The sequence below is a fragment of the Lonchura striata genome, chromosome 4 (genome assembly GCF_046129695.1).
Source record: "Lonchura striata isolate bLonStr1 chromosome 4, bLonStr1.mat, whole genome shotgun sequence".
In the NCBI taxonomy this organism is placed as follows: Eukaryota; Metazoa; Chordata; class Aves; order Passeriformes; family Estrildidae; genus Lonchura; species Lonchura striata.
Genome location: NC_134606.1, coordinates 7,613,676 through 7,640,941, shown reverse-complemented (window position 1 = coordinate 7,640,941; position 27,266 = coordinate 7,613,676). Strand labels below are relative to the sequence as shown.

At 41.9% G+C, this 27,266-nt stretch overlaps 1 protein-coding gene across 1 annotated transcript in view; it reads left to right on the top strand.

Moving 5' to 3' along the window:
* Window positions 1-4,983: 4,983 nt before the first annotated feature.
* FAM53A (family with sequence similarity 53 member A) overlaps window positions 4,984-27,266 on the top strand; it is a 69,910-nt gene continuing 47,627 nt past the window's right edge. The window contains exons 1-2 of the mRNA XM_021535679.2: window positions 4,984-5,038; window positions 25,439-25,683. Coding sequence (XP_021391354.2) covers window positions 25,606-25,683 — 78 coding nt within the window. The 5' untranslated portion in view covers window positions 4,984-5,038; window positions 25,439-25,605. The remainder of the gene's footprint in view (window positions 5,039-25,438; window positions 25,684-27,266) is intronic.

Below are 27,266 nucleotides of genomic sequence, written 5' to 3'. Positions count from 1 at the left end.
GAAATGTATATAGGAAGAACTAGAAACTGGAGGAGGCAGAAGATGCTTTGGCTGAACTTGTAGTGGTTTAGAGCTCTCAGGAATGGGGCTGTTCCTCAGGGACTGCAGTGAAAAGCTGAACAATGGTGTATTGGCTCAGCACATGGAGCTTGCTTGGCCTTTTTTGAAAGCCAGTGGCTAATTCATACCCTGAAAAAGGAAGTATATCCTGGCCAGCTGGCTCAGTTTAAGAAACAGGCAAATGTGTAGCTGGAGTATCAGGTAATGGAGGTGAAAGGCTGGGTGTAGGAAAAGTCAGCTGTGTGCAGGGGGCATGGAATGGAGTCACCCATCCATGAAATCTAATAAAAATTGGATCTGGTCATGATTAACTCAACATTTTCAAAATCCTTTTACGAGTTCACAAGGAACGTAATATCGAGCCAGCTCATAGTGGTGAGAGACCCCTAACTCTAATATCCCTGGATGTCAGCCCTCTGCTTGTTTCAGATTTTGATGCTGAACACTACTCTGCTTCTCAGTTCCAGTTTATTTATTTAGTATCCTTATTGCTTTATCTCACTTATAGAAAGCTTGTGAATGTAAGTAAGGAAAAGTACCTTATACAATAACTTCATCTGTTTGAGCAGTCTGAACAAAGTCTACATTAAACCCACCAACTGATACATGCAAGTAGTGGCAGAACTTCCTCTTGTGCCCAGAATCTGTGAAACCACTCAACACAGAGAATGGAGAAGTGTGAAAAGCAGCTTTGATGGGGCTCAGCCATGCTCGAACATCCCCTCAAAACAGGAAGAACATCACACTGAACTCAACACCCAGGCAGTGGCTCCTGTACCTGCTCTGTGTCAGACTCTAGAGTCAGTCCAGTCTTTCTTCACCCCCTGTGTGGGGACTCCCTGGACTGGGAGAATCCACACTGACCTCTGGCTCCTCAGGGGGAGTGCAAAGTGACCCTGAGGAAAACAGGATCAGTGAAGGATGTTGTTGGATCTGGACTCTTTCTGACAGGCTTTCATAAAGGTGTCTTTTAAGAGGCCTCTTTGCCACAATATATATTTTATGGGGAAGCAGATGAATGGCCAACAGTGATTACTGCAAGAAGAGGAATAGCATGATTTGGGGTAAATTTACCTGAGACCTGCTATCCCAGCTGAGATCTGCCATTCCAACCTGCTTGTCTTGCTTCTGTAATTCACTGTTGAAAGAACACTGTACTAATGTTGACCTAATCAGTGTCCACACTTTGTAATCAGTTAAAAACAGTGTTGCAAATGCTCATCTGACCTTTACGAGCAGTTGGGCACGCTACAGAGAGTCTCAACTATTTTTGCACTTCATGACCTTATATCAAATAGCCGCTGGGCTCCTTGTCTACAAACAGGTATGAAAATAATAACAAAAAAAAAAGAACTGAGTTGCACAGTCTCCTCTGCTTCCCTTCCTGATTTTAGGTGGTAATTTGCCTAGATAGACAGCAGCTTCCTTGTAACATAACACACACCCAGAGCATTCAGGTCTGTCTGTTGTTTTTACCCAAGAGGCAATGCCAAAGTGTCACTCATGTCTATCTGCCATGCTCTAAGGAGGGGAAAACATTCCCTTTCTTGAATACCTGGATCCATGACCTGGATGTGGAGATAGAAGGTTAGAGGAGCTGCTATTTCTTTATGGAACATGGGGCTCAAGATGGACCAAACTCATCCTGTAGTGAAGACTTTCATATTCTTAATGCAGCAGTTTAGGTGCACAAAACAATGCTCAGAAGAACATCTTAGAGAAGCCATCCATTGGTTCCCTAGGTGAAAACTGCCTCCTGAGGTTCATTCTGACTGCACCTATTTCAGTTTGTGCTTTATTGTAAAGACAGCTTTTCTCTTTAGTTTGTTTTCTTCCCCTTCTGTATTTTTTTTTTTATTTTTAATTTAGAAACCTGCCTACATTCGTGTCTCACTGTTTTGTTGGAAACAGATGGCCCTTCCTGAAGACACACAGTTGAGTGAACAGACACGGACCACTTTACCATGTGGTAGCATGTTTGTAATTAGATATTTAAAGTGCTAGACAATTACTATCGAACCTTGTCATGAGGGAAATTTAGGTCTGTGTTTACCAAGATCTGAATTATAAACTGGATCCCTGCCAGGAATCTGGCATATACTCTTGGGTATAAAATGAAAGAAGGCTCTGGTTGAATACTGAGTGACATTGATTAGAGCTACCACCTGCCCTGTCTCAGACATGATCACTCACCCCTCTCTCCTACCCCATCCTGTAGTTTTTGTTGACACTGTGTGTGATTTCCCCATCTCATAAATTTTGGGATCATAGGAATACCACCTCTGTAACACCTCTAGTTAAAGGCTCATCTTCCCACATGGTTTTGGACTACAGAGAGGTAAAAGCAGTTATACCCCAAAAGAAGCCAGTGGAGAACCATTGTCTCATTGGGAAAAAAGCAGATAAAGTTGGAGACGAGAATGGAAAGTGATAAATCAGGGGAGAAACAACAGGCGAGCATTACAGAAGAAGAGCAAGAAGTTCAGGGATTTATCTAATGCATAAGATAGTTTAACTCCTGCAAAGTTTTGCCCTAGATGGGAATGCCCAGGCTGTGGAAGTGGAGAGCAGCAGCACTGGGGAAGTGCAGCTGTGCCCCTTTCATTCCCTCTGGTTTTACCCTGCTTGAAACAGAAATAGAACAGGAGTCTAGGAAAGTATCGTGGAAACAACAAATGTTTGCAAACTATGGAAATGGTTAAAGTCACAGGTAAAGGAAAACCAGTTTACCTCAAAACCTCACATTTTATAAGTATTCCACTGGAGCTGCTCTACTCCAGTGGAATACTTATAATGGTTGTGAAAGACAAATTATATAATGGCTTCATTTATAAACAAACAAATAAAATTGTTAATTCTAAATTTGGATATGGATTTAGCAACTAAATGCTTCAGGGATAACTTGTTTTCAATGGGGAATTCTGTGAACAAAAACTGATTACAGGATGGAGCCAAATCCCTGCCAAAGGATACGAACAGGATCATGGAAGCAGATGAACAACAATTTCCCATGCACCAGAATCCACAATTGGGCCAGGAGCAAAATTAGCACAATCACAAAGCATTTCAAGAGCCAGGACTGAGCAATGGGAGAAAGCTGTGTACTTTCTTCTCTGTACCTGTAATCACTTGCAAGATCTTTCTGAAGAGAGGTATGTGTTGATCTTACAAAGAACTAGAACACTGATTTAAATATTCATTATATAATCAGGGGAAAGAATCTTGGAAAACTATGTGAAAAAAGTACTGTGGGGCTTTACAGAGTACAAAAGATGGGAGGAGAGTGATGAAGACCAGCAGTAAAACCTGGTAATGTTGTTTAAAATAAAATCGGGTTTAATTTATTGGTCTCTTAAGTTTCAAATTTTAAAGTAAGCTAGCCAAAGTAAGCATTTCCAGGAAGCCAGTTTTGGTTTGGACTCTTCATTGCGACATTAACTTGGATATCTCTTGCAGCATTGTCCTGTAATTCAAAATTTCTCGGGGAAATAAGGTAAATTCAGCTGAACAAGGTGAGTGAAACACAACTCCATGTGCAAACACAGAAGAACAGGTTGCAGAAGGCTGAAAGAACAGATGGTTGTCACAGGGACAAGAGGAGCTTGATAACAGTTACGGTGAATTAGAAATACCTGCACCGCAGCAGCGCTGGGCCTGTGGGCAGCAGTAAATCAGGGTTTGGTTTCTCATGACGTTCAGGATTATGCACCCACATAGAGCAGCCTCTGCCCCGACAAGCGCACGCTGTAATTGTCCAAACACATCCCACATCCTCGCTGGGGCTGGCTCAGGCCGCCGCTGGGAAGCGGGCCGGCTCTGTGGGGCGGCGGCTCTGTGGGGCGGCGGCTCCGTGGGGCGGCGGCGCTGTGGGGCGGCGGCGCCGTGGGGCGGCTCCGTGGGGCGAAGGCGCTGTGGGGCGGCCGCGCTGTGGGCCGGCTCTGTGGGGCGGCCGCGCTGTGGGGCGGCCGCGCTGTGGGGCGGCCGCACTGTGGGGCGGCTCCGTGGGGCGGCCGCGCTGTGGGGCGGCGGCGCCGTGGGGCGGCCGCGCCGTGGGGCGGCTCCGTGGGGCGGCCGCGCTGTGGGGCGGCCGCGCTGTGGGGCGGCTCCGTGGGGCGGCCGCGCTGTGGGGCGGCGCTCCGGGCGCGGGCAGGCAGAGGGCACTGTGGGCACACGGACACGGCCGCGGGGCGGCAGCGGCTCGGCCGGGGGCTGCTTCTGGGACGCGAATGCATCATGACTACCTTTTATTAAAAGTAATAATAAAAAATAATTCTCAGCTCGGATAGGATTTAGCAATAGTGCTTCAGGGGATGAGTTGTTTTCAACGGGGGATTCTGCGGACAAAAAGCTGGTAACAAGGATGGAGCCAAATCCCTTGCCAAGGATACGGACAAGGACCGTGGAGGCAGATGGGCGACAACGTCCCGAGCACCAGAACCCACAGCTGGGCCGGGAGCAAAATGAGCACGGGCAGAAAGGGGGCCAAGAGCCAGAAGGAGGAGGAAAAGGAAGAAAAGGAGGAAGAAGAGGAGGAAGATGAGGAAAAGGAGGAGGAGGGTGCGCGTCCCCCTTGCGGCTCAATCCGGGCACGCGATGACGTCATCACACCCGCGCGCGAAGCGCGTCTTCCCCTCCGCGCGCCCCTCGCCCCTCGGCACGCGCGCTGCCCGGCCAATGACAGAGGCGCGCCGCCGCAAGGCCTTCTGGGGGCTGTAGTCCAACGCGCGCCCCCCACCCCACCCGGCACCACAGCTGCGCGTCCCTGCCGCGACCGGGGCAGAGCCCGCCCCCCGCCCCTTTGTGGGCGGGGCCCGACCGCGCCGCCGGCCAATGGCAGAGCGGGTCAAGGTTCGGCGGGCGGCCGGCGCGGCCAATGGGCGCGGGCGGGCGGTGGAGGGGGCGTGGCCAGCGGTGTTTTGTTCGGTTGCCATTGAGCAGCCCGGTCCATACGCACGGGGGAGGCGGCGCGGCCGCGCAGGTACCGGCGGCTGCCGTGGTGGGGGGGCGGGGGACGGGCACGGGGGAGACAACGAGCGCAGCCGGCAGCTAGCAACAGTCAGGCGGGTAACGGGTAACAGCCGTGTCGGCAACAGCCCGACAGGCAATAGCAGCCGTGCAGGCAGCAGCCGCGCTGTCGGCCCGCAGGCAGTGCGGGGCAGCGGGGAGGCAGCCCGGCCATCCTCGCAGCCCTTGGCGGAGCCCAGGAGGCCGAGCGCACCGCGCAGCTCTGGCGGGCGGGGCGGCGAGCGCGGCCCGGGGGAGCCTGCGGGGCGGGGGTGTCACCCCGGGGCTGCGCTTCCCGCAGCGGCACCTCCTGCTGCCGCAGGGCTGCGGGCTGCTCATCCCTCCGGGCGCCTCGGCAGATGTTAGGTAAAGCGGCGTGGATGTTGTGCGTTTTGTTGTCATTGTCCGTGCTCGGCCCGGGCCGCGCTCCCCTCGCCCCGCCGGGGCTGCTGCTGGGAGCTGGAAGCGGCCGCCCCGCCGGGAGGCGGAGAAGCCGTAACCCCCCAAAATGAAGTTAGCAGCGTTAATGGGCGCTGCTGGGGCGGCTCCGGCTGCGCGGCGCTGCCCGCTCTCCCGGGGCCTGGCCCGGCCCGGCCGTGCGGGGAAGGGAAGCGAAGCGAAGGTGCTCGGACATTCCTTTGTGCCGCTGCCCTGGAAACACATGTCTGCCGGCACGTACCCCCGCGATTTCGAGGCGATTCCCCCCTGTCTGGCTCAAGGATAGGGTTACCTCTGTGGAGGTGCCTGTTTTTCCACAATAGCTGCCTTCCATAATGATTCCAGGGTGGAAACAGCGGCTGTTTTCTTCCTTCCCCTCCTCTCATCAAATGGAAAGTTGATTTCTAGTTTATGGCCCCGAAGTGTAAGGACCAGTTGGGCTCAGTGGGCGAGTGAATGGGCTCTTTGTGTTATCCCAGCTTTTCTAAGGGCAGTAACATGGCTTTGTTCTGGTTATTTGGTTTATTAAATGTCTTCTGGCCTGCTGGAAGGCTGGATAGAAATGTGTGGTTGAATTTCTGGGTGCTATTGCAGGAGGTCGCTTTAGGTCCTATCAGACAGAGCAGACACCCGCTGTGGAGGCTTCTCAGGATTGGTGTTCAGGGATCTGCACTCAGGGATAGAAAAGTTCAGGCCTTTTCCCCTTTAGGAAAGAACATCCCCATGCTAGCATTCAGAAGTTTTGGAAAAGCATCTTAGCTTTGGGGTTGCAGGGTTCCAAGGGACTGGGTGATTGTGTCTCTGGCTTTCACCAAGTCCTCTGCCTGGGGATGAGTTGGGCCAGCTGGTCAAATCCATTTTCTGGTTTGCTGTGCCTACCTTAAAATTAGCTCCTTAGAGCAGTTATTAGAGCCTTTGCCGTTGCATTGCCTCCTGTTAATTTCCCTTACTGATAGCAAATATTTTTGTCAAAAATAAATTGCCGGTTTTGGCAAGAACTAGTAAGTTTGTATCTCTTGTGGCAAGCTGAAACGTTTCTGGGTGTGTTTTAATTGTGAATGGTCTGCTTGCTTCTAGTTGAGCTTATGAAATGTGGAGCACAATGTTTGCTGAATAGCAGAAACTTTCCTGATGAAGCATGTTACTTGATCTGGTTTTATTGGAGGTGCAGTGTACTTGTTCAAGCCCAAAGAGCTTGTATCCTTGCAGTTACTTAGCTTCCAAAAATGTCTGGAAGAATTGTGCTCAGAGGCAGGAGACTAAAACATACATTTTAAGTAGCTCTACAAAAGCTGGTGGAACTCTGAACTAGAAAATGGGTTCACTACTCACTCTGAATTTCCTTGAAATACTGTTCATATTAACATGTCTGCTATTTTTAATGAGCCTATTTTTTTGCATCAGGAGCAAGATGCTACTCTTAATCATAGGGAAGTAAATGCTGCCTGTTAGATACAAACTCAAAATAGTGATCTGCAAGATCAGCCCCCTAATGATATGATACCTCTTTGGGATGTTCCTGTGGTAATCTAGCAGTCCTCTAGCGGCCTTTACCTGCCAGTGCCTAACCCATAGTTATTGTCTCTTTAACTGGGGAATTAAAGTTGGTTAAGTAATTGTAAGGGGTTATTTTGAGTTCAGGATGGTTAAACTTCCCTACTTTCTTTCAAAAAGCTGGTTTTCTGCAGGGTACTATGATTAAGAAGAATGAGGAGGCTGAAAGAAGAAATATTTATATTTGCAACCATTGTGTTAAGATTTGGAAGTTTAGAGGTGTAAAGCTATACTTATGAAAATATGGTGGCCAGATAAACTGAAAGCCTGACTTTACTGAGAAGACTGCAATTTATTGCATGGATTGCTTTATTTAAAACAAAACCTTGACGGATTTATTCTTTCCTTTAGGAATTCCTTGAGAGTCTGGTAGCCATTACTGTGGCTCCCTTTTTTTAGTTCCTTCTTTTCCCTTCTCTGTGCTTTCTCCCCCTTCCTCTGTTGCCTCCCCCCAATCTACATTCCTTTGTGTTAGCAGTGATGATGGCAGTTCTAGTCACCTCCTGTGGTTTGATAGATTATTCCCTTTAGAATCATGGTGTACTTAAAACTTTCCAAACACAATTCTTTCCTTGCTCCTCCACTTTTTTGATACTGGCTTTGAGTTTTGTTCTAAAAATTTGTCCTCTGTATTTCTGGTTTGAGTTGTCTTAAAAACAAGTAAGAAGCCTTTAGTGGAAAATATTAGTATTTATGTTATGATTTACATTTCTTTTTGTGTATGTGGATGGTCATAATATAAACAGAATTTTTCTGTTTTGGCAACAGGGAGCTTCTCTCTTCCCTGCAAGCTCACAAGTTCTGTGCTTTCTTTTCAGACAAAACTTTGCTTGCTTTAAACTGTAATTTTAATTTGTGTTAAATAAACTTCTTGGTCTATTTTATTACTACATTCTTGAGATCTGGTAGTTACCAGATGTTGCAGGTACCCTATTTTTACATGCGAGAGATTCCTGTCCAGTGTGGAATTATCTCCAACATTTACTTTAGATATTGTAAGTAACATAACCCTATGTGGGGGGTGAACCTACTCACAAAAACCTGTGGAGGGCTTTATGAGCACTCCTGAAGGAAGGGTGCATCAGCACAAGGAAGCCCTGTTCAATCCTAGGGAAGAAGTTCATGACTAGGAATGCAGGCACTTGAAGTCAGTGCAGTGTCTGATACTTTCTTGGTAGGTAAATTTTAGTCTTTTGACTCTGCACATCTGTGAGGGAGCCCCTTACATGGACAATGTGCTTTTTACGTGTCTTAGTTTGTGTCCTTAAAGAGATCTTGGCTGTAAAATACTGCAATCCAGTGATGAGTCTTTTAAAAAAATCACCTTCACTTTGTTGGTTTCTCTTAATTGTAAACACTCTGTTAGGGGAATTGAGACAGTCATAGTTTCAGAAAATGGTTTTCTTTAAGGATTTTTTTCTCACTCAAGAGGAGGCCTGTAAAAAAAAAAAGGGGGGAGGGGTGTGGCATATTTTTTAATTCCTTTCTAAGCTGCTCTACAATTTTTTTGTGATGATCCAGCTGGATATTTTGGTACTGTTAAGTATAGAGAAACCTGAAATCAAGGTAACTGTCAACTCCTAGCACAGCCCTTTCTACATTTGGTGCTGTTTTGGCTTTTTTTGTTGTTTTGGGGAATAATATCATTAGCAAGCTGGCAAGAAGCTGCTCAGCTAACTGCTAATGCTTTGCAGTGGGTGTAAATAACTTCTGAAGGCCATGTTGCTGCTAATTTTTAGGTTGAGGGGAGGAAGTAGGCAGGGTTGTTACTAAATACATTATCTGGGTTATGGCTCTTAGTTTACTGACAGCACTTTTTTAAAGCAAGCAGTTGGATATTGTGCTTTAAGGTAATAGGAAATGTTTCAATTAGGATATTTACTGAATTATAAAAACAGAATTATTATAATTGACTTTTTTCTGTTTGAACTAGTGTGTATTCTGGTAAAATGCAGCTGCCACATTTTGCAGGTTGGGTGTTAACATTAAGATCAAGGATTCTGATCAGCTGGAATTCACATCTTTGCTCTGGACCTGATATGACAACATTGTTTTAAGTTCCTGTGAGAGTTAAACTGTAGGAAAGCACCAGGAAGAATTGTCAGTGATGTATCAGGCCCAGAGCTTGGGACATCCATTGCCAGGGATGGCAGCTGCTCTCCAGTGTGTGTGGGTCTGTGCAGGTAGAGCCAAGGGTGTGAAACCTAACTGGATTTGGCCTGGAGCTTTCATTACAAGTGCCATTTACAAAACTGAATCTGGTACCAAGACCTACACGTCATTGTAGGGAGGGCATTTGAGCTGCAAGAAAGCTGTTCCTGCATTTGCTGAGCTTCAAATATGGAACACCCAGCTAGTACAGGAAATAGTTGAGGAAATAACTGCAGCATCCCTGTCTATACCTTTGCTTTTGTGCTTTAACCTGAGATCTGTGATGCTGGAAGACAGGATCTGAATTCCATTTTTTAAAAGGAATACCTGTTTCTCCTTAAGACTCCCCTCATCTAGCCACCTTTGTCAACCAACTTGCAGCTGCTTATTTGTTACATCACTCCAGTTTTCTTGGGTTATGAAAGATCACATTTTTAACTTGCCCAGTTCTGCATTCAAGTGAAGATATTAAAAATTAAGGAAAATCTGTGCTGTCCTAATAAGACCTCGTATAACAGGGCTGTGGCTTTTCTTCTATTGTCACCTCCCCTTTAGCCATTTATAGGAATAATAGAAACTTCTGTTGGTGTTATATTAACTTTAGGTCCCTAATTTGCATCTCAAATAACATTGTGAACAGCATTAATGCCTTCGAGGGGTTTGGGAGGTTTTTTAATTTGTAGGGTAAATGTATTTTTTAACCTAATTGGGCAGTTCAGGTTATTATTGCAGCGTGTTTAATTTTTGCTCTGCACAGCTTGTGTTGATGTCAGTGGCTCTAAATCATTCCTTCAGAGCTGTGCACATGTGTTATGTTTCACCTTCTTAATCGTGGCTTTAGATTTTTGTCTTGGAAAAGTATTCATCCATCTCATACAGTTACTACTAGGTACTGTATGATATTTTTGTTCTTTATTCTACCCTCAAAAGTTTCTTTTGAATGAAAATTCTTCTTTTAAAGGTTCTTTTTCCTTTAACTCCCCCTGCTTTCCCAATGAAAAATGCACTTCTCTGTCTTCCTTCAAGGTTTCTGTTGACATCCTCTGGTTTTAGAGGGATGAAAGTTTATTGTGTTCAAGGAAGGAGGCAAGTGACAAAAGCTGTGTGTCAAACTCTGTGACATTATCAGCTGCCACTTTCCAAAAGTCATACACAGAATATGGAAGAGGTTAAAGTTTGGAGCCTCAGGTGTGATGTAAGTTATGAAACAGAATTGTGGGAACATAGTTGAGACAGGAGGATGGGTCTGGATCTGGGGTTCTGCCTTCTGCAGCTCAGCATTTCTTAGTCAATATGTAAATGGCTATTGAGGTTGTAGGTAGTTTTTGTATCATGTTATGTTCTCATAACATAGGAAGCTTCTGATCTGTGGGCTGTTTGAGGGTGTGATTTATTGATTTTTTTAAAAGTATTGGTCTCCATTTAGATACCTGAGGCCTATTTGTATGTTTGTACAGTGTTTTTGATGAATTGTCAGTTAAAAGTCACAATCCTAGTTTAAAAGAAAGGAACTTCTTTGCCCAATTATCCCAGTGTGATAGTAGTGGCAAATAAATTCATTGCTGTCTGTTGGAATGGAGGGTAGTGGTGTGTGAGCATGCCTCCAGACTACTAGTGCTTCAGAGTCATTTTATGCAGTATTTAGTAAATGGGAGGAGAGAGGGTAATGAAAACAGCATTCAAGAGCTACTTAAATGAATTCACTAAAGTACAGCATGTGTTTCTTGTAGTGGGAAGGGGGTAAGGAACAAGTACCCAGCACTTCATGTTTTCATTTCTTGAAAATGAAGCATGAAATGAAACAACAGAGTTGAACCTTGATGAATTTGAGATGTGTGAGTAATTTGGAGGCTAAACTGAAATGCTGCTGCCTGTTGTAAGAGGCTACCAAAGGTTAAGAGGCAACAGGGTTTGGAGATTGTGCTGGCACTGGAACGTGAGCCAGCGTGTTCCAGTGCCTGCCTGGTACTTGGTCTGTTCCCTTCTCAGGATGTCAAGTAGTCTGCTTGAGCTTGGCTGCATTTGTGCCTGCTGACTTCATCCTTTTCTTCCATTAGCACCCCATCCTGACCAGACTCTTCTGGTTCAATATTTGGATAAGAAATTGCTGAACTGCAGGAGGGTAAGGTGGACTGCTGCTGCTCTTTTGTTTTCATGCTTCACAAATCAGAAGAATGTCCTTTAATAAAGCAGGAAAGTACCTGGATAAATACTTGCAGTACCAAACTCTTACAGAGGATGAAAAAGGATAGTCTTAGTCTTGTTTTATGCTTTTTAGGTGGCCTGTATATGCTTGAGCTCTTAAGAGTTAATTCCTCTGTGCTTTAGTGACTTTGGATTTTTCAGTTTAAATGTGAATGCTGTAACTAATGCTTTTTGCTTCAACTCCCCATCTGTAAAATGCTGCATATCTTAATTTTTGTTTTGGAGTATTTGGCTGCTGCGTGCAGCATTTTCCATCCTCAGGAAGTCCTAACCCAGCCTGAGGCAGTGGGTGTAAAAGGTGCATGCACATGTTCGGTGACAGTGCCTTGACACCACATCAGTGAGAGCCATTACATCACCCTGCTGGCTTGTTAGAAGGCAAAGCACGCCTGTCTTTCTGAAGTAATAGGCTTCTGGCTTCTCTTGGTCACAAGAAAGATGCAGCAGGATACTGCAATATTGCTGAAACTTGCATGCTGCCAGAGGAGGGGATTGGGGGGGATTTGTATCTGAGTGGAGAAAGTATGGGGCAGGTGTGACTTTCTTTGGTAATAATACAATAACCTGATTGTGCAAATCCTGAAGTTTTAATTTGAAAAATCAGAAAAGTAGCTTCTAGTTCATTGAAACTCAAAGTATTTTGTAGGAGGATAAGCAAAAACATTACAGGGGCTTGAAAGTGAATTTGTCATTTAAAAAAAAAAGTAGGGCCGTGAAAGGTGTAGGCTGGTGGTGAGTCTCCTGCCCCATACTGGTATTGCACATCAAATGTGATTCATAACAGAAGCCTGAGCAACTCTTCTTTCTCCATAGTCCAGTGCTTTGCCGTTATTAAAACTTGTTCTGAAAATGAAACCAGACATCTTCCTTACTGCAGGTCAAGGTTGTTTCCTAGTTCCCTGGACATAATGGACAGCTATTCCTTCCCCTGTAGTAAGTCATCTTTAAAAAATATTTGAACTGTTCTTTGCAATGTTCCCGTTTCCTTGTGTCTTGCCCTCCACCCTTGTGATACTTTTGTCTTAAATAAAACTAGTGTATTCAGGTCTTCCTGAGAGGTCATGTTTTTTCAGCTCTGGTCATTCCTGTTGTTCTCTCAAGTTAGTTGACATTGGGCTTCAAGTGTGGTGCTCAAAACCCAAGTCTGTAGTGCAGCTGAGACTTTCTGTGCTGAGTGGAGTGAAAAAATGGCTCCATGTTCCCTGGAGCTGATATTCCTGTTTATGCATCCCCATAGACTGGATTTTACACCAGCTTAACACTCATTTCAAGGTCTGCCTGTTGATCTCACCTAGCTCACGGATTTCTTCTGAAGAACTTGCCTTCTGATTGTTCATTTAATCCTGCCTGAGCATGCCTTTCAGAACTCACTTGTATCCTATTATTACTTGCAGAACAGTTTTCAAACTTGTCAAAGTTATGTAGGATTTTAAGGCTGTCTTGCAGTCCTTTCTGCTCTTCTCCTACATATAACAAGGCTCCTGTGCCAGCAGCAGATCACGGGAAGCACAGAAATGGAACTGAGCTGGGTTCCTGCTCTGTGTTCTCCCACGCACCACTGGCAGCTGCTCTCTGGCTGTGCTTGTCCCCAAGGACTGCCTTTGCTCACTCCCAGCAGCACAAGGCTGTAAAATGTAGGTGTGTGAGCTCACAGGTTCCTCCCTGTCCCTAAGCCCTGTTACACTGGTGTCCCAGTGAACCAGGTGGGTGCTGCACACCTGTAGTGCTCACAAAAGATTTCCACTTTTCAGAGGTTCTACTTAAATATGGGGGAATTAAAGACTCATGGTATGAATTTTGACCTTTTCTTTTAATGCAGGCATGAATGAAGATAGGCTTAACTTCAAACCTTGTTGGTTTTGTTTTAAGAAAAACCCAACCATGTCCTGTTTTTGTCTGTATTTAAATATATCACATAACAGCCTGACTCTAGTACCTTGCAAATAATTCCAGGTGTTACAGAGCAGCTGAAGTCATCTGTAGTTAGAGGTCTTCAAAGCTGTCCATTCTTGAGATAAAATTGCTCTTTTATTGCAAGCTGTGTGTTGAAGGATAAGCTTCACTACTTGGAACAGCTTTTCTTTAGAGTATTTTTCTTGGATTTATATTTGTAAGTATTTTTTGATGTCTCTATGCAATTTTCTCTGTTTGAAATCTTAGTTCTCATATTATCTCCCCTGTCAAACTTGATGCACATAATAAATCTTGTGCTGCATAGAAATGGATTTTTCTGAGCCCTGTCTCTGTTGGGGTTGTTTGACACAGTTCTGTAAGTGCTGTTTGTTGTTTTTTCTCCAGCACCTCTTTCTCTAAGCTTTCTTTACATCTCTGCCATTCAGTAATTCCCTTAGACTTGCTCTTATCATTGCCCTATTTACAGTCCCTACATGTGTAGCGGTTTATTCTCATCACACAGATGTATTTGAGTGTAGTTAGAAGTTTTATTGTGCCTGGCTACAGGCTGGAATAATGAGTTTTCCAGCAGTTCTTTCCACTGGATGCTCTAAGGAGATGGACAGATACACTTTGAAACTATGCTGCAGTGTTAAATTGAGCAGAGGTTTAGAAAGTCTGATGGTCCTTTGCTAAAGATATTGAAGGTATGTTAGATGGGATTACCTGTGACCACTCTGAACCCACAAAATGTTACCAGAGCAGTAAGGCAGCATCACCTGGTGTTGGGAAGTTAAAGGCAATGTGGGTGGTGAAATTTGTGCAGTGTACTTTAGGTTAGTCGTTGTTTGAAGTATTACAGACCTTAAACAGGATTATGGGGGAGCTATGTTCAGAAAAGCTCTTTCAAGGTGTGCTCATGGTTGTGGCAGGTTTTTCTGTATAAAGTGTGATACTCCAATTTTATTAATGTAGTTGACTGAAAAATTCCATGTGTTTTTGAGATTAAACTTTATAGTCCTGTTAAATAATACAGTCTTAAACTGTGGAACTAGTTCAGGGGGACCTTCCCTTTGTCCTTTTCTCACTGCTGAGCACAAGGTGATCAAATAGTACCAAACCTATTTCTGTGTTCTAAACTGGCTGTTGAACTGAGCCAAACTGCCATGAAGTAAATGCCTGTTGCACCTGCAGAAAAGGCTGCAGCTGTCAGAAGCTTATTTATCACTTCAGTACTTCTTGAGTCCAGGTGTTCAGCATGTGACTTCCCCTAACACAGTTGTTTGTTTCAGATTTTCAGCAGAAAAGATGTTACTGCTTTATGCATATCATAATATCCTTAACCTTCACATGTGTGAAGATATCAGGAACTCAGGTATAATTTCAGAGGTTTATTTTAAGGGAAGCTTAGATGGGTTACACTTTCTGTCAGCATTGAAAGATCATTTGAAAGATTGTGTTTCTTACTGTTGACTTCATCAGATAAATCTTTGCTGTTTTGTGCTTCAGCTTGGTTACCAAAGTTGGTCTTGTCAGAATGCTGTCATCTGTAAAGGTACCTGCCCAAGTGGGAGGTCCCATTTCTCTTCCAGCACTCTTGGTCCTGTCCTCCTTTGCACAGCTATTGTCTCTGGATGTTATGTGCTAGACTTGCCAGGTGACTTACCTGCTGCCATTCAAAGCTGCTAAATTTCTGTCGCAGGGAAGATTAAAAGTGAAGGCCTTCCTCAACACTCGTTTTTCTACTGGCATTTCTGTGCTCAAATAAAATAGTTATTTTGATTTATACTGACTGAAGTATGGTCTATAGTATGTGTATTAATTGGCACTTTGTACCTGTTTGGTTCCTGTATCAGGAGCATGGTTTTACATTAAGGCTTGGTAGCTCATACTCTGTGAGTGAACCTTGTAATTTGGAGTTCTAGTGACTTCTGTGAATCCCCTTTGACAAGTAAATATTTCTGTAGAATTTGCTTGTAGAAGTAATGAGCTGTTCATTGCACATCAGGTAGTGTTGAGGTAATACATAGGAAATACTGAGCTTTTCCATCCAGCAAAGGTGATCTTCCAGTATTTAAAGAAGAAACAATCATATTAATGTAACTGAAATACTTCACTTTTTTCTTTTTGACATGGTGTAACTTTGTTTCATGACATTTCATTAGTTGATGTAATTGTTACAAATGCTTTTTTCTAACTACCTCCTTCAATGTGTAGCCCTTGGTTTGTGTCTTGACCTCTAACACAGTGTTTCCTGAATCCAGCTGTTCAGTGTGCTGCTCAAGGCTGACTACATTGAGACAAAGTATTTACCTGGCTTTTCAAATAGTCTACTTAACTAGTAAGAGCTGCATAGCTCAACTGAACTAATTTTTATTGAAGTACCTTTAATAGGCCTGGCAAGAGGGATGTCCCTGGTGGCACTTGAAGTAATGTCTGAATTGAATGCTGAAAGTACACACAGTCTTCATGTGTACTGCCTTTGTCTTTGTATTTCATTCCATTATTTTAATGGGCTTTAATTTGTGGTATGCTCATACTTGGGTCATTTGTGGACTGAGAGCTCACATGTAGAGCAGATTATATGTAGTGCAGATCCCTTCAGAGATTTCACCATTCAAAAGCTCGTGGTATGTGCAAAACACAAGCTGGAAACCAACTATTAAGTTGATAGGAACAATAGTTTAGCAAAGTAAAGAGCAACAACAAGAAGTTCTTTGAACTACCACTCAGTTTTTCTATTTGTAGTGTGATACCAAGACCTCTTTATTAAAAAAAAATATTTTTGCTGTTTGAAAGCTGTGTGGTACTTGGGTTCTATTTTCTGTATTCTAATGGATCTGGTAAGTGGATGGGTGTTGTAGAACTTGGGATCTTGTGTGCCACCTCTTGAGGTGGTATCTCCTGCCACATGAATTAGGGTTTCTTCAGTGACAAGTTGCAGATGGTGAGGCATGATAGAGAACAAGTTTGGGCCATGAGATGGAATTTGGTTGTCAGCTACACACCATATTTCATATCTGTTCAATGCATTTCCATGCTCTTGCCATACAGATAATGTAGCAGCAAGCTTTAACTATTTTATACAAGCCTGCATAGTCTTTTACTGTTGTGTAAACTCTTCCTGTAATTTTTGTTCTTTACACTTTAGGGTTTTATATGAGAATATGTAAACAGTGTACTCGTGAACTGCTAAAATCGGGGTACACACATCCCTATGCTCATTCAGTATAGTTGCACAATGATCTTCTGGAGAGTTCCAATGTTGAGACAAAGACTCACTTTTGTTAAACAGCTAAATTGGGCATAGTACTTTGTCATGAGAAGGAAATATTACTCATAGTATAAAAAATAAGTGAGGCTTAGAGAAATGTGCTTCATGTTGCTGTAAGCATTGAGATGTACGGATATTTACAGAGTACTGCTCAGAACTTGAGTTCTAAATTTAATGCTATCTGCACTTCACAAGCTGTACTATTTACTGAAGAATATTTGGACTACCACAGGTTCCTCATTTTTAATTTCCATAGTTGTATGCAAGCTAATGAAGGGAGACTTCCCTGCATGCAGATTATATAGCTCATTAGATCTCTGAAATGCCATGAAGTAGCATCTTAACATAAGTGTTTTTCACCTGGCCTGAGGCCTCCAGCAAGAACATTTCACACTTGGGATCATAAAAACAAACCTACTAGTTGGGCTTTTTATTTTAAACAAGCCAACCAGATGTCTGACACTCCTCAGAATGAACCTGAAGGCAAACAGGAGGAGGTTTATTAGCTGTGTGTGTTTTGGGAGCAGGATGTATGGAAGAGATTTGTACAGTCCCTCAGCTCCAAGCCCATAGGCTTTGGTAATAGAGCAGTACTTCAGTGCTGGTGTTATTCCATTCTGTCACAGGGAAGCAGGATGTGTGTGGGGTAATCATTGTCACTGCCATACAAGTTAAGGATCAGTGCTGTGGTTTTTTTCAGCCCTGGGTATTTTTAAAGTATGCTTATGTGTCTGTTTTACTTCTCAGTTTTAAGGGCAAACACTAAGCAAAAGTAGGTGATACTGTTTTTCACTCTGGCTTTTCTAACTGGTGGAGTGAAACAAATATATTGGTAGTAGGTCCAGTTGATTTATTTTTTCATTCTTCAAGCCTTAGAAAAGAAAATCTCATGGGTCTTGTACAGTCTGGAGCACTTACTTTAATGATAGTCTGTTAGATTTCACCAAACACTAATATTATCAGTATAAATTACTATTTGAGTCTGATTTTTGTATCTTACTGGAGGCTTAGTCTATGAAGTAAATACTTCCATTGGTTTTAAGTAGCATATTTATAAAAGTAGTATGTGGAGGTGGAAGTAACTTGTGTAGGACCTGAGCTTTGAGTTCAGTAACTAAACGTTACAGTAAAAAGGTGGAGATTGGCCACTAGGTTCTGTTCTGAATTGCTCAAACAGGCAGTAGCTCTTGGTTTGAGTAGTGTAGTCTTGAAATAATGACTGTTAGCTCATTTAGTTGATAATTACTGCAAAAGCCAAGGGCTTGGTGTTCATGTGTTCAAGCCTCAGTAGATCAGAGTTCTGTTCTCAACATTGCATCGTAGCCTTGGGCTTTCTGCAGTAGGGCTGAGGAGAAAGCGTCCAAATCTCACATTGCAGGGAGATGACTGGTCATGGGCCAGTGCTAATGGCTCATTCAAATGGAACTCCAAACAGAGTAGATGTAAATATTCTTCAGCAAAACGAATTAAATCCTTGCCTTGCCATTGTGGTAGATTATTTTAGGAAAGAGTGTAAGTAACAAAAGTATCTTGGAACAGCATCTTTGAGCAGCATCAGACACAAGGCACAGCTCATCTGTTGTCCTGTCTGACAAAGATACTTTAAAAGATGCAGGATGACTTGTCTGATATGAGTATTTGGCCTGAAAGACAGGTTTAAATCTGAGACTGACTTTTTACTGATATGAGTTAGCAATAAAAAAATGCTTTAACCTCTGGCTGAGTTGAGTTCTTAGCCCTAGTTTTCTGTAGTGATATATTCCCTGCTTTAATTAGGTATGACCTGGAAAAAGTCTCTTGAGCTTACTTAACCACTTCTGTTGCTCTGAGAAGTGTACTTTATAAACTGTGACAAAGGTTTAACATTGCTTATCTCCACCCTTTTTCCTTTCTGGAAGGTGACTCTCATCTTGTTTTAAATGAAACCCAAACTACTGACAGTAACTTGAGAAGTAAAAGGGGGTATAATTATTACAGACAACAGTTCATATTATAAAATATTTTGGTTCTAATTCAAAATGTAATTAATTATTTTAGGTTTTTGTTTTGTATGTGTTCTCAGCCAAGGTGGGTGAATTGTATAGCTAAGGATGGGAAACCATCCTTAATTTCATTAATACCAAAGTATTGCCTTTAACCTCTTTCCATCATATCACCTGTCTTTTTAAAGTGAAGTGGAATCCAGAGGCTGTGGGTGATGGTTGAGGCTTCCCTCCCTTCTCATAGGAGCTCTTGGATCTGAAGTGTGGGAGATGGAGTAGAAGTGAGTGTGTAGGAGGCAGCTTTATTTTAGTAGCAGTTTATATTTTGTCTCGCCTTCCTCAATGACCATTTGGTCTTCGTGATGATGGTTTAGGGTCAAAACTGAAATTCTGGGCTCAGTAGTGATTTTCTGCAGTAAGTGGATCTGATATTTAGTCTCATCTGTCTCTGGAGGTATTAACAACCCAAACCCTCATTTTTGACCTCAGAGTGGTGATCTGTAGTCTTGCCTTGCACTTTGTGATGTATATTCTTCAGCAGACAGTTTTGAGCTCTTGATATTTCTTATGCTTTCAGAGCCTGTGGAATATCTAAAATTTGTCTCCAGTGGCCATAAGTTGATGTAAAGGATGTCTTCCAGCTTATTCTTCTTGTCCCTTCTTGGTGTTCTGTGCTGGAGTTGTGTCAGCCTGAATCTGTGCTTGAACACTTCATAATATGGAAGCTTCCTTCTAATGAAAATTGATTTATGAAAGCACTGCATGGAGAAGGAGAGGTTCTGTAACTCATGAAATCTGCCTTAAGTCCTTTTAGAGAAACTCTGAATTGCAGATGGTGAAATTGGGTTTGTTCAGAGTTCTAGAATGTGTAGGGTGTGGTGTTAAGGCTTTATTTTGTCACATCTGGACTCTTCAGGGAGAACAACAATTTAAACAGAATATTTTAGATGGTTGTGAAACAGTTTCTACAGAATACAAGCTAGGATTGTCAACTCTGTTCTTGGTCCTTTTGGTCAGAAACTGTTATTCTAATGCACTGTTAAAAACATCTTTGTAAAGAACCTCAGAAAATAAAGGGGTGCTAGTTAATGGCATTGAGAGGACTCCTGAAGTACAATAAGTTGGAAATAGAGGTGTCCCCTTTTAGTATCAATCCCCCAAAATTTGGATTGATAATTTTATAGCTGTAGGGACCTTTCTAATTAAAACAGATTTTTTTTTTTACTTGTTGTGGAATTTTGGAAGGTTTGCAGAATAGCCACACTGCAGATTAATGCTGGAAAGGATAGAATCCAAATAATTCTCTTTTAAGTGCCTGTTCTCAACAACTTTTCTGGGCTAAAAGTTATTAATAATAGACTTATGTTATAAGGAATGCTTAGCCTCTAAATGAACTTCTTAGCACTGTAGAAATAATATGTATTTTTAGAAGTAGAATATTCTTTTCCCTTTCGGAAGTTGGAATTTTGCATTGCAGGAAAGTAGACATTTTGTAGCTTTTTGTCAGATGGTATAATGTATGAGCTTAGTTTCTGAAAAGTTGGTCTTCCAACTTAGAGTTGCTTCGAGCATAAGTGGCATGGGACAGATGATGCTCTGTTAGAACTTGATCAGCTTCATGTGGTGTTTCAGTTTTGAAGTGCTTCTTGAGTGCTGCAGAAAGTGCCAGGAGGCAAAAAAATCACATCACCTTTGTCTAGAGTGTAGTAGCAAAAACATCTAGATCTGGAGTTAGTACTGCTGCAGTGATTAGCTCCTTTGGCTTGCTGAAGCAGAGATAATATTTTTAAGGACCTACTTATCCGAATTGGAATTTTGACTCCAGCTAATCCTTTTCTTCTGGGAGCAAGCTAAGTGCATGTATGGGATTGTTGGCAAGAAAGGTTCCATGTAGCACTTGGAGCAGAGAGTAGGAAATAATGTGAAGTAACAGGGAACAACCCTCTATGTTCTCACAGGTCATTTCAATGCCATAGGCAGAAAAATAATGGAACAGTGATCACCAAGAAACACCTACATTTGTGTTATGGGGAAATGATCTAAAAATCTTGTGATCTTTTCTTTATCCAAGATAGAACTTCCAGAAACAGAAGAAATTGTTAGAAGTGTTTCAAACAAATGTAAATTTTCCCATTGAGATGAGCTGTTGCTGGAACATTTCGTCCTGCAGGATGCAGAGGAGGAGGAGGAGTGGGTTGGAAATGAGTCTGGCTGCCTTACTTTCTTAGAGCCAAGGAGAGATTCTTTTTGTGTGTTGGCTTTGTGTTCTTCATCAGGACTCTTCATCTCTTTGAAAGTAGCTTGTCAAATTGAATGAGCTTCTGACATCCTTTAATTGACTGGGAGGTTGGATATTCTGTATTTTTAGTAGTCTTCCCCAAAAAAGACACTAATGATGTCACTGAGAAGATGAAGATTTTGTGACATGAGCACTTCTGTTCTATTGCCACTGTTAATTTTGGCAGAGATTTTACAAGTCATTACTAGTTGTAGCTAAACTTTTAAAGATATAAACCGTTTCTCCTTTAGTAGTACTATAGACATATAATAATGAATCTTTCCTTTTCTCACCTTCAGAATGAATAGCAAAGAACTTTAAATCAGAGACAGTGGAGATGCTGACTCCATCACAGCTCATTCTCCAGCTTTGAGGAGTATTAGCTTTGGCTTGCATTTGGAGTTTGATTTTTATATTCCATTTATTCCTTTTGATTAGTCTACCTTTCAGTAACAGAAAAATTAGCTTCTCGTCCTCCCCACCTCTCACCTCTGTCCCTCAGCTCAAGATCATGGGATAATTAAGTTTCTCTGAGGACAGAGACTGAGTAACATCTTTTGTTGTGTGTTTATCTTGGAGGTCTCAGCTTGCTCACTATCCTACCTAATCAGGCTCCACAAAGGATGGTGTGCTCAGGGAAGGATGGCTATAATCTTGTAGGACTCCTTCCAACTTGGAGCTCCAAGGCCTGTTGTTATCAGCTCAAGGCTTGGAGGATGTTCCTGTTTGAGCTGGCAGCCCCTGGCTCTGCTGCTGCCTGTGGAGATGAGGTGACAGCAGAGGTGTGTTACCTGTGGGTTGTGCTTCCATGCTCTCTGGAGGCTGGGGAAGGACTGGATAGTGCCAAGATCTCTGCCATGAGGCAGCTGAAAACATAAATTCAGCAGCATCTTCATTGCCCTAACAAGGATGGTCAAATAGTTCATATTGCTGAAAATCCAATTAGTGTGAAGTGCTGAGCAGTTTGAGAGGGATTCAGCCTGATAAGCATAGAGTACAATAAGGAGAGACTGAAAAATAAAGTTGGCTGCCTTTAACCAGCTCTAGAAAAAATGCATGGTGGAAAAAGTACATAAACAGCTTACTCTACTCTCTGTGGATCCATTAAATACATACCATAGCAGAGAGTCTTGAAATAAACGTAACCCTCAAAAAATAGGAAAATTAGGTGAAGAGCTTCCCTCTAGGAGATATTGAGGGACCAAAAGCTTATAAATACATAACAAAGATTTAAAATGACCACAGCTATGTCATTCTTCAGAATCTCTTGTCTCCTGGCAGCCAATATTAATTAGCAAAGATGAGGGAAACAATTCCTTGTAGAGTATACATAGCTCAATCAGAGTGAACTGGGAGTTTGGTCACTGAGTTAAAGTGCTGAGGCTGTGGGGAAGATTTCAGATCCCTTTGAGCTGCTAAGTTTGACCAGTCAAAGGAGTACAAATTGGGAAAGGAAGGTGGGAGCAAAACATGTTCAAACCATGTTTCAGGAGGAGATGCCTAATTTCTAATTAAAGAAGAATCTGCGTGGCTCAGTGTAGGAAATGCTCATGTCAACTGGCTTTCTTGTGTGGGGAATTTCTTTTCTTTCTGATGCTGTGGTTGGACAGGTACTTGGACAAGCAGTGGCAGCATCCCACAATGCTCCCACACAAGCATTTGTGTCCAGTTCATGGCAAACCAGGCTGGGGAGCTGATCCAGCTGGAAACATTTCCCAGAAACAAAAGGAAGTGTTTTGGTTTCATCCAGCTATAAAAATTCCTTGATCTAGTTCTCTGTGGTGAGCAGAAGCACTTGTGCTGGCACACTGCTCTGTGGGCCACAAGTAGCCAGAGAAGAGAATGTGTTGGCAGTTGTGATGGCAGCGGAGGTACATCCAAGTGCAGCCTACAATGGCTTGCAGTGGTAGGAGTGTGATGGTGACATTTCAGTGGTAGGAGTGTGTTGGTGACATTTTGACCACTTGAAACATTTGTTGTGTCATCCTTAATGAGGACTGTAAGAACAGATTTCTGGTGTAAAACAGTTAATACCAATGTACTGATGAAGCACATTTAAGAAGGGTGAGAAGGCAATTCACTTAAGTGTGCTTCTGATTTGAACTGCAAGCCCTGTTATCAGGGTTGTGCTTCATATTGAGAAATGGAATTGACTTGTAATGGAGAGCAGGAGAAAGTAGGAGCAGATAGATGAAGGCATTTTGGGCTAACAGCACCTTTCCATCCCTGCCCTATACTTAAAAATAAAACTTAGTCAATGGAGCAGGTCTCCATTTGAAAAATTATTGTGCAAATGGTTAAAATTAATTTTTTTTTGGTGGTGGAGAGGTTTCACAGTGCCTGTATTTTAGAACTGATTGCATTCCATGCTGTCAGAAAGTGCCTGAATGGTTGCAGTGCCCAAATACTCCTTTCAGTAGCTGGTAGAGTTTATGAATGTGAATAACTACAGTTCAGCATGATTTTGAAAGTGCTGTGCTTCTGTGATTTCATTTGCTTTCCCTTTATCCTTGGATTCAATTGGTCTGTTAACTGAAATCTAATGTCATTCTGTCTAGTCTCTCCTTATTTTAGTTTGTATTTAGCTGACTTAAAATTGCAGTGAAACATTTGAAGAGTTGAAGTACTAAGCAAAATATAATAAACTGATCTCTAATCATTCTCCCATCTTTGGTATTTTTATTGGATTTTGATTTTTTTTTTTTTCTTTGAGGGAAATAAAACCCCGCAATTTCTTCTATGGCTCTTCTTAATAGAAGTAACTATACCTGCGTTGAACTTTTCAGCTGATTCTCAATACTAGCCTCTTACTAGTGGAAACATTCATCCTAAACATGAATCTGAAAGTCTTTGCACTGGTTATGAATGATTTCAGTATTTTCAATCTGTAAAGGAGCAACATCTGACCACCAGTCAGCCTTTTTTGTGACCTCTATTCTGGATTTCCAGATTTACTTTAAACTCCACCAGGTTTAAAAGGGACACAGCAATGTTTGATTGTGCTGCTCTAGATACTGCTGCGTTCACATGCTTGCCCTCAAACTTGGCTTCAGTATTTCATGAGCCACACTTTGCTTTGATTGCTCACATTGAACAGGGTGTGTGCCACCTTTACCAGTGAGTGTATGAACTTGAGGGTTTTTTAATATTTGACCTGGTGTGATGTCAGAACAAAATGTAAATATTTCAAGTTGTACGCTTTCCTGAAAGATAGGACACATTTTTACATGAAGTAAAACCAGATCAGTTGAATTTCCAGCTATCTGTGTAGCATTATTTGTGGAGGAAGAGCATTTCTAAGCATTCTATCTTACAGCAAAAAAAAAGCAGATATAAGAACAAGGCCAAAAGTTGGGCAGAAGTTGTGTTTGTGTGCCAAGCTGTCAGGCTGAGGGAGGTTGCTGTGTAGTAGACTGCTGTGAAGGTAAAATAGTGCATGGTTAGCATATGAAAATCATATTTGAGGATGTAATTAAAGGCAACAGGTTTAAAAGATAGTCTAACATCACCATTACTAATACTAATATCTTAATTTTAAGTGGGTTTAACTTGACTCATAGCCTCAAGTTGCTTTTTTTCTTTGCTACTACTAGTTATTTAAACAGCTAATTAGTAGTGTAGAAGAAGCAATATTTTATGGAAATGTTATTTGAAAATAATATTTTGCCTTTTTTTAAACTGTAGATTTAAAACTAGAAAATGTAAGTAAGCTTATGGTCCTGGTAGCGTCAATGTTCCTTCGCAAAGCCTCATGTTTAAATCTGGAAATACTCTGTGAAGATCTCTTTCCACTTTATATTCCATAAGTGGTCCCTGAACATGCTTGGCCAGCTTAAATCATCTAGAATGGTTAATGCAGGTCACTAGAGAGAGAAAATATGTAGAGGATGTTTAAGATAAAAGAGGTAGCTGATGAACCTAGTGCTTTTGATTTAGATGACTGCTCACAGAATAAAGATATCAAAGCTGTTGTCTGTGATACTTTTATGTATATGAAAATCTGTCCTGGTTACCAGATCTGATGTTTGCTGACAGGTAACAATTATGTAACCTTTAAAGAAAAAGCTAAAAAAAATGCAGGGCAAGATACTAAAAGTAGCTGAGGGTTTAGGAAGTGGTATAGTGTTTGTTACCCACTGCTTCACTTCTGTTTTTAAGAGGGGATTAGTGGTGAAAAATACAGTAGAATGCTTTAATATGCCAAGTAGTGTTAAACATGCAGTACAGTATGGTGGGTAAATGCCTGTGTCATGTGCTGTTCTAATATACCTGGTTTAGGCGTCAGTAGTTTAAACGAGGGAAAGCTTTCCTTCTGCCTTGGATTAAACTCCTACATAGAAACAGTTCAGTAGCAGGAAACAGCCAAATAGTATACTCTGATCTGCACCATTAATGAGTGAAATTTTAATCAGTGAAATCTCAAATAGGAATATTCTTTCCCGAGTTGTGTAATCTGAAATGCCAGGCCATCAGCATTGGTCACAAAGTGATATATTTGCATAGGGACTAGTCCAAATATGAGTTGTGTTACTACAATACTTATGATATACGCAAGAATTTTTTCTGACCTTTTTCCTTTTTTCTAATCCAATTTTACAGGAAACCAGACATGATACACTGACAGCATTTGGAAATAAACTTTGGCATTAAGATGGAAGCAAAAGTCTCAAGATTCTAGACCAAAACAGAAATGGCTCATGAGTATTGAAAGAAGAGACTGAAGAGCCTCCAACACTTGTGTGAGCAGTGGAAAAGGAACAACTACCATGGTAACACTAATAACAGAAAAGCTGCAGAACCAGAGCTTGGATGATCTGACCTGTAAAACATACAGTATTAATCTGGTAAGGATTTACCAAAACAACATGAAATAAATGTGAAATGCCAAGTAACTCACAACTGCATAACAAATTGAAGAATGCAGATCAGCCAGAATTTAGCTATTTAAGTTAAGACTGGTTTGCAAGGGTGAGAGTTGTAATGGGAAGGAAAAGGGGATCTACGGTTTTTAGTCCATTTTTGAAGTGATGTTTTTTACTTTAATGATTTTTTTTTTAACCTTGCTACTTCATTTTAAATAGCGAAAAGCCACTTCTCTTCATGAAATAGTGTTCTAATAACTGAAAAGGATTATTCAAGCTTCTCAGGATTCCTTTTTTTTACTAGCAAAATGCACACATATTTTTATGGGTTGGAGTTTTCTTCTCCCCATACAGACCAGGTGTTTGTTAGCTTTATATCTGAAAAGAATATTTCTAAGAATCCTTGACTGCCATGTAGGTAACTATCAGCACTGGGCAGAAGGAAAACAGATCATCAAGTAAATACAGTTAAACTAAAAGTCAGGTTACTACCAGACTGTTGATGCTAGTAGAGTGGATCCTGGCTTTTTCAGTGTCTCAGATACCTGGTGCTCTGAAAAACTTTCTAATTTTTGGTGTTATTCTTGCTGGTTTAATCTGAGTACATTGTATGGTTCAAGCATGCAATTCAGGCATGAAGGAATCTATTCTCTTCACATCTCTTGTGAATGAAATAGCTACTCCAGAGGAAGTAATGCATAACAGTCTCTTGTCAGTTCTAGGTGCCTACCTGAGAACCCTGAAACCATGTTCTGTATGGAATGCACTAATTTTGTTTTACTGACTTTGATTATAGTGGCACCCTTCTGTAGGTTAAACTTTAGTGTTCCAATGGGACACAAAATAACTTGACTAAATGCCGAGGTGTTGTTCAACACTAGTTCTGTTACGTTTTAAAAAGTAATACTGGACCTGAAGTATGTCAGTTACTTTTAAATTCTCTGCATTGTAACTTAAACAGCTGAACTGCTTCCTTATTGATTTCAAGAGCCCAAAGCAGGTGAAGCATGCCTTGAATGTGGTGGAATTTGTGCACAAGCACCTGCAATTCTCATGTATGCAGTTCCTTGTCCAGTAAGGATGTTTAAAGTAGACATTAATCAAGCAGTTTTATTTTCAAAACTGTAGCAGGTCCATTTAGAGTTCTTCCAATAATTCATTTTGTTTATTTCACCTTCCCCTTAAATATATGCTATTCTTGAAAGGCAGATTTAAGGTGTTGAAATGATGTTAACTCTCAGGAGAAGTGCATGCTTAGCTTGCATTTATTTTGTCTGGTTTGATGAAACATTTGGGCCATGCAGTTTGTAGGAGAATCTGCTGTCCCTGTGAACTGACAAAGTCATAATTTGTAACTAAACTGAGGCCTAATTGTGGGCCAGTAATGACTAAGAGCCAGTAGCATGTTCAGTGACAAATATGCAGCAGAACCTTGTAATTTCCTGTCTTTTTACCAATAGTCACTGAAGGCTTTGGACCACAGACCTCTAATAGCAGAGAAGGGCATATTACTGCTTTTACACTGTGTGGAGTCTGTACAGGAGTGTGTTGGCTGTAAGGCTGTA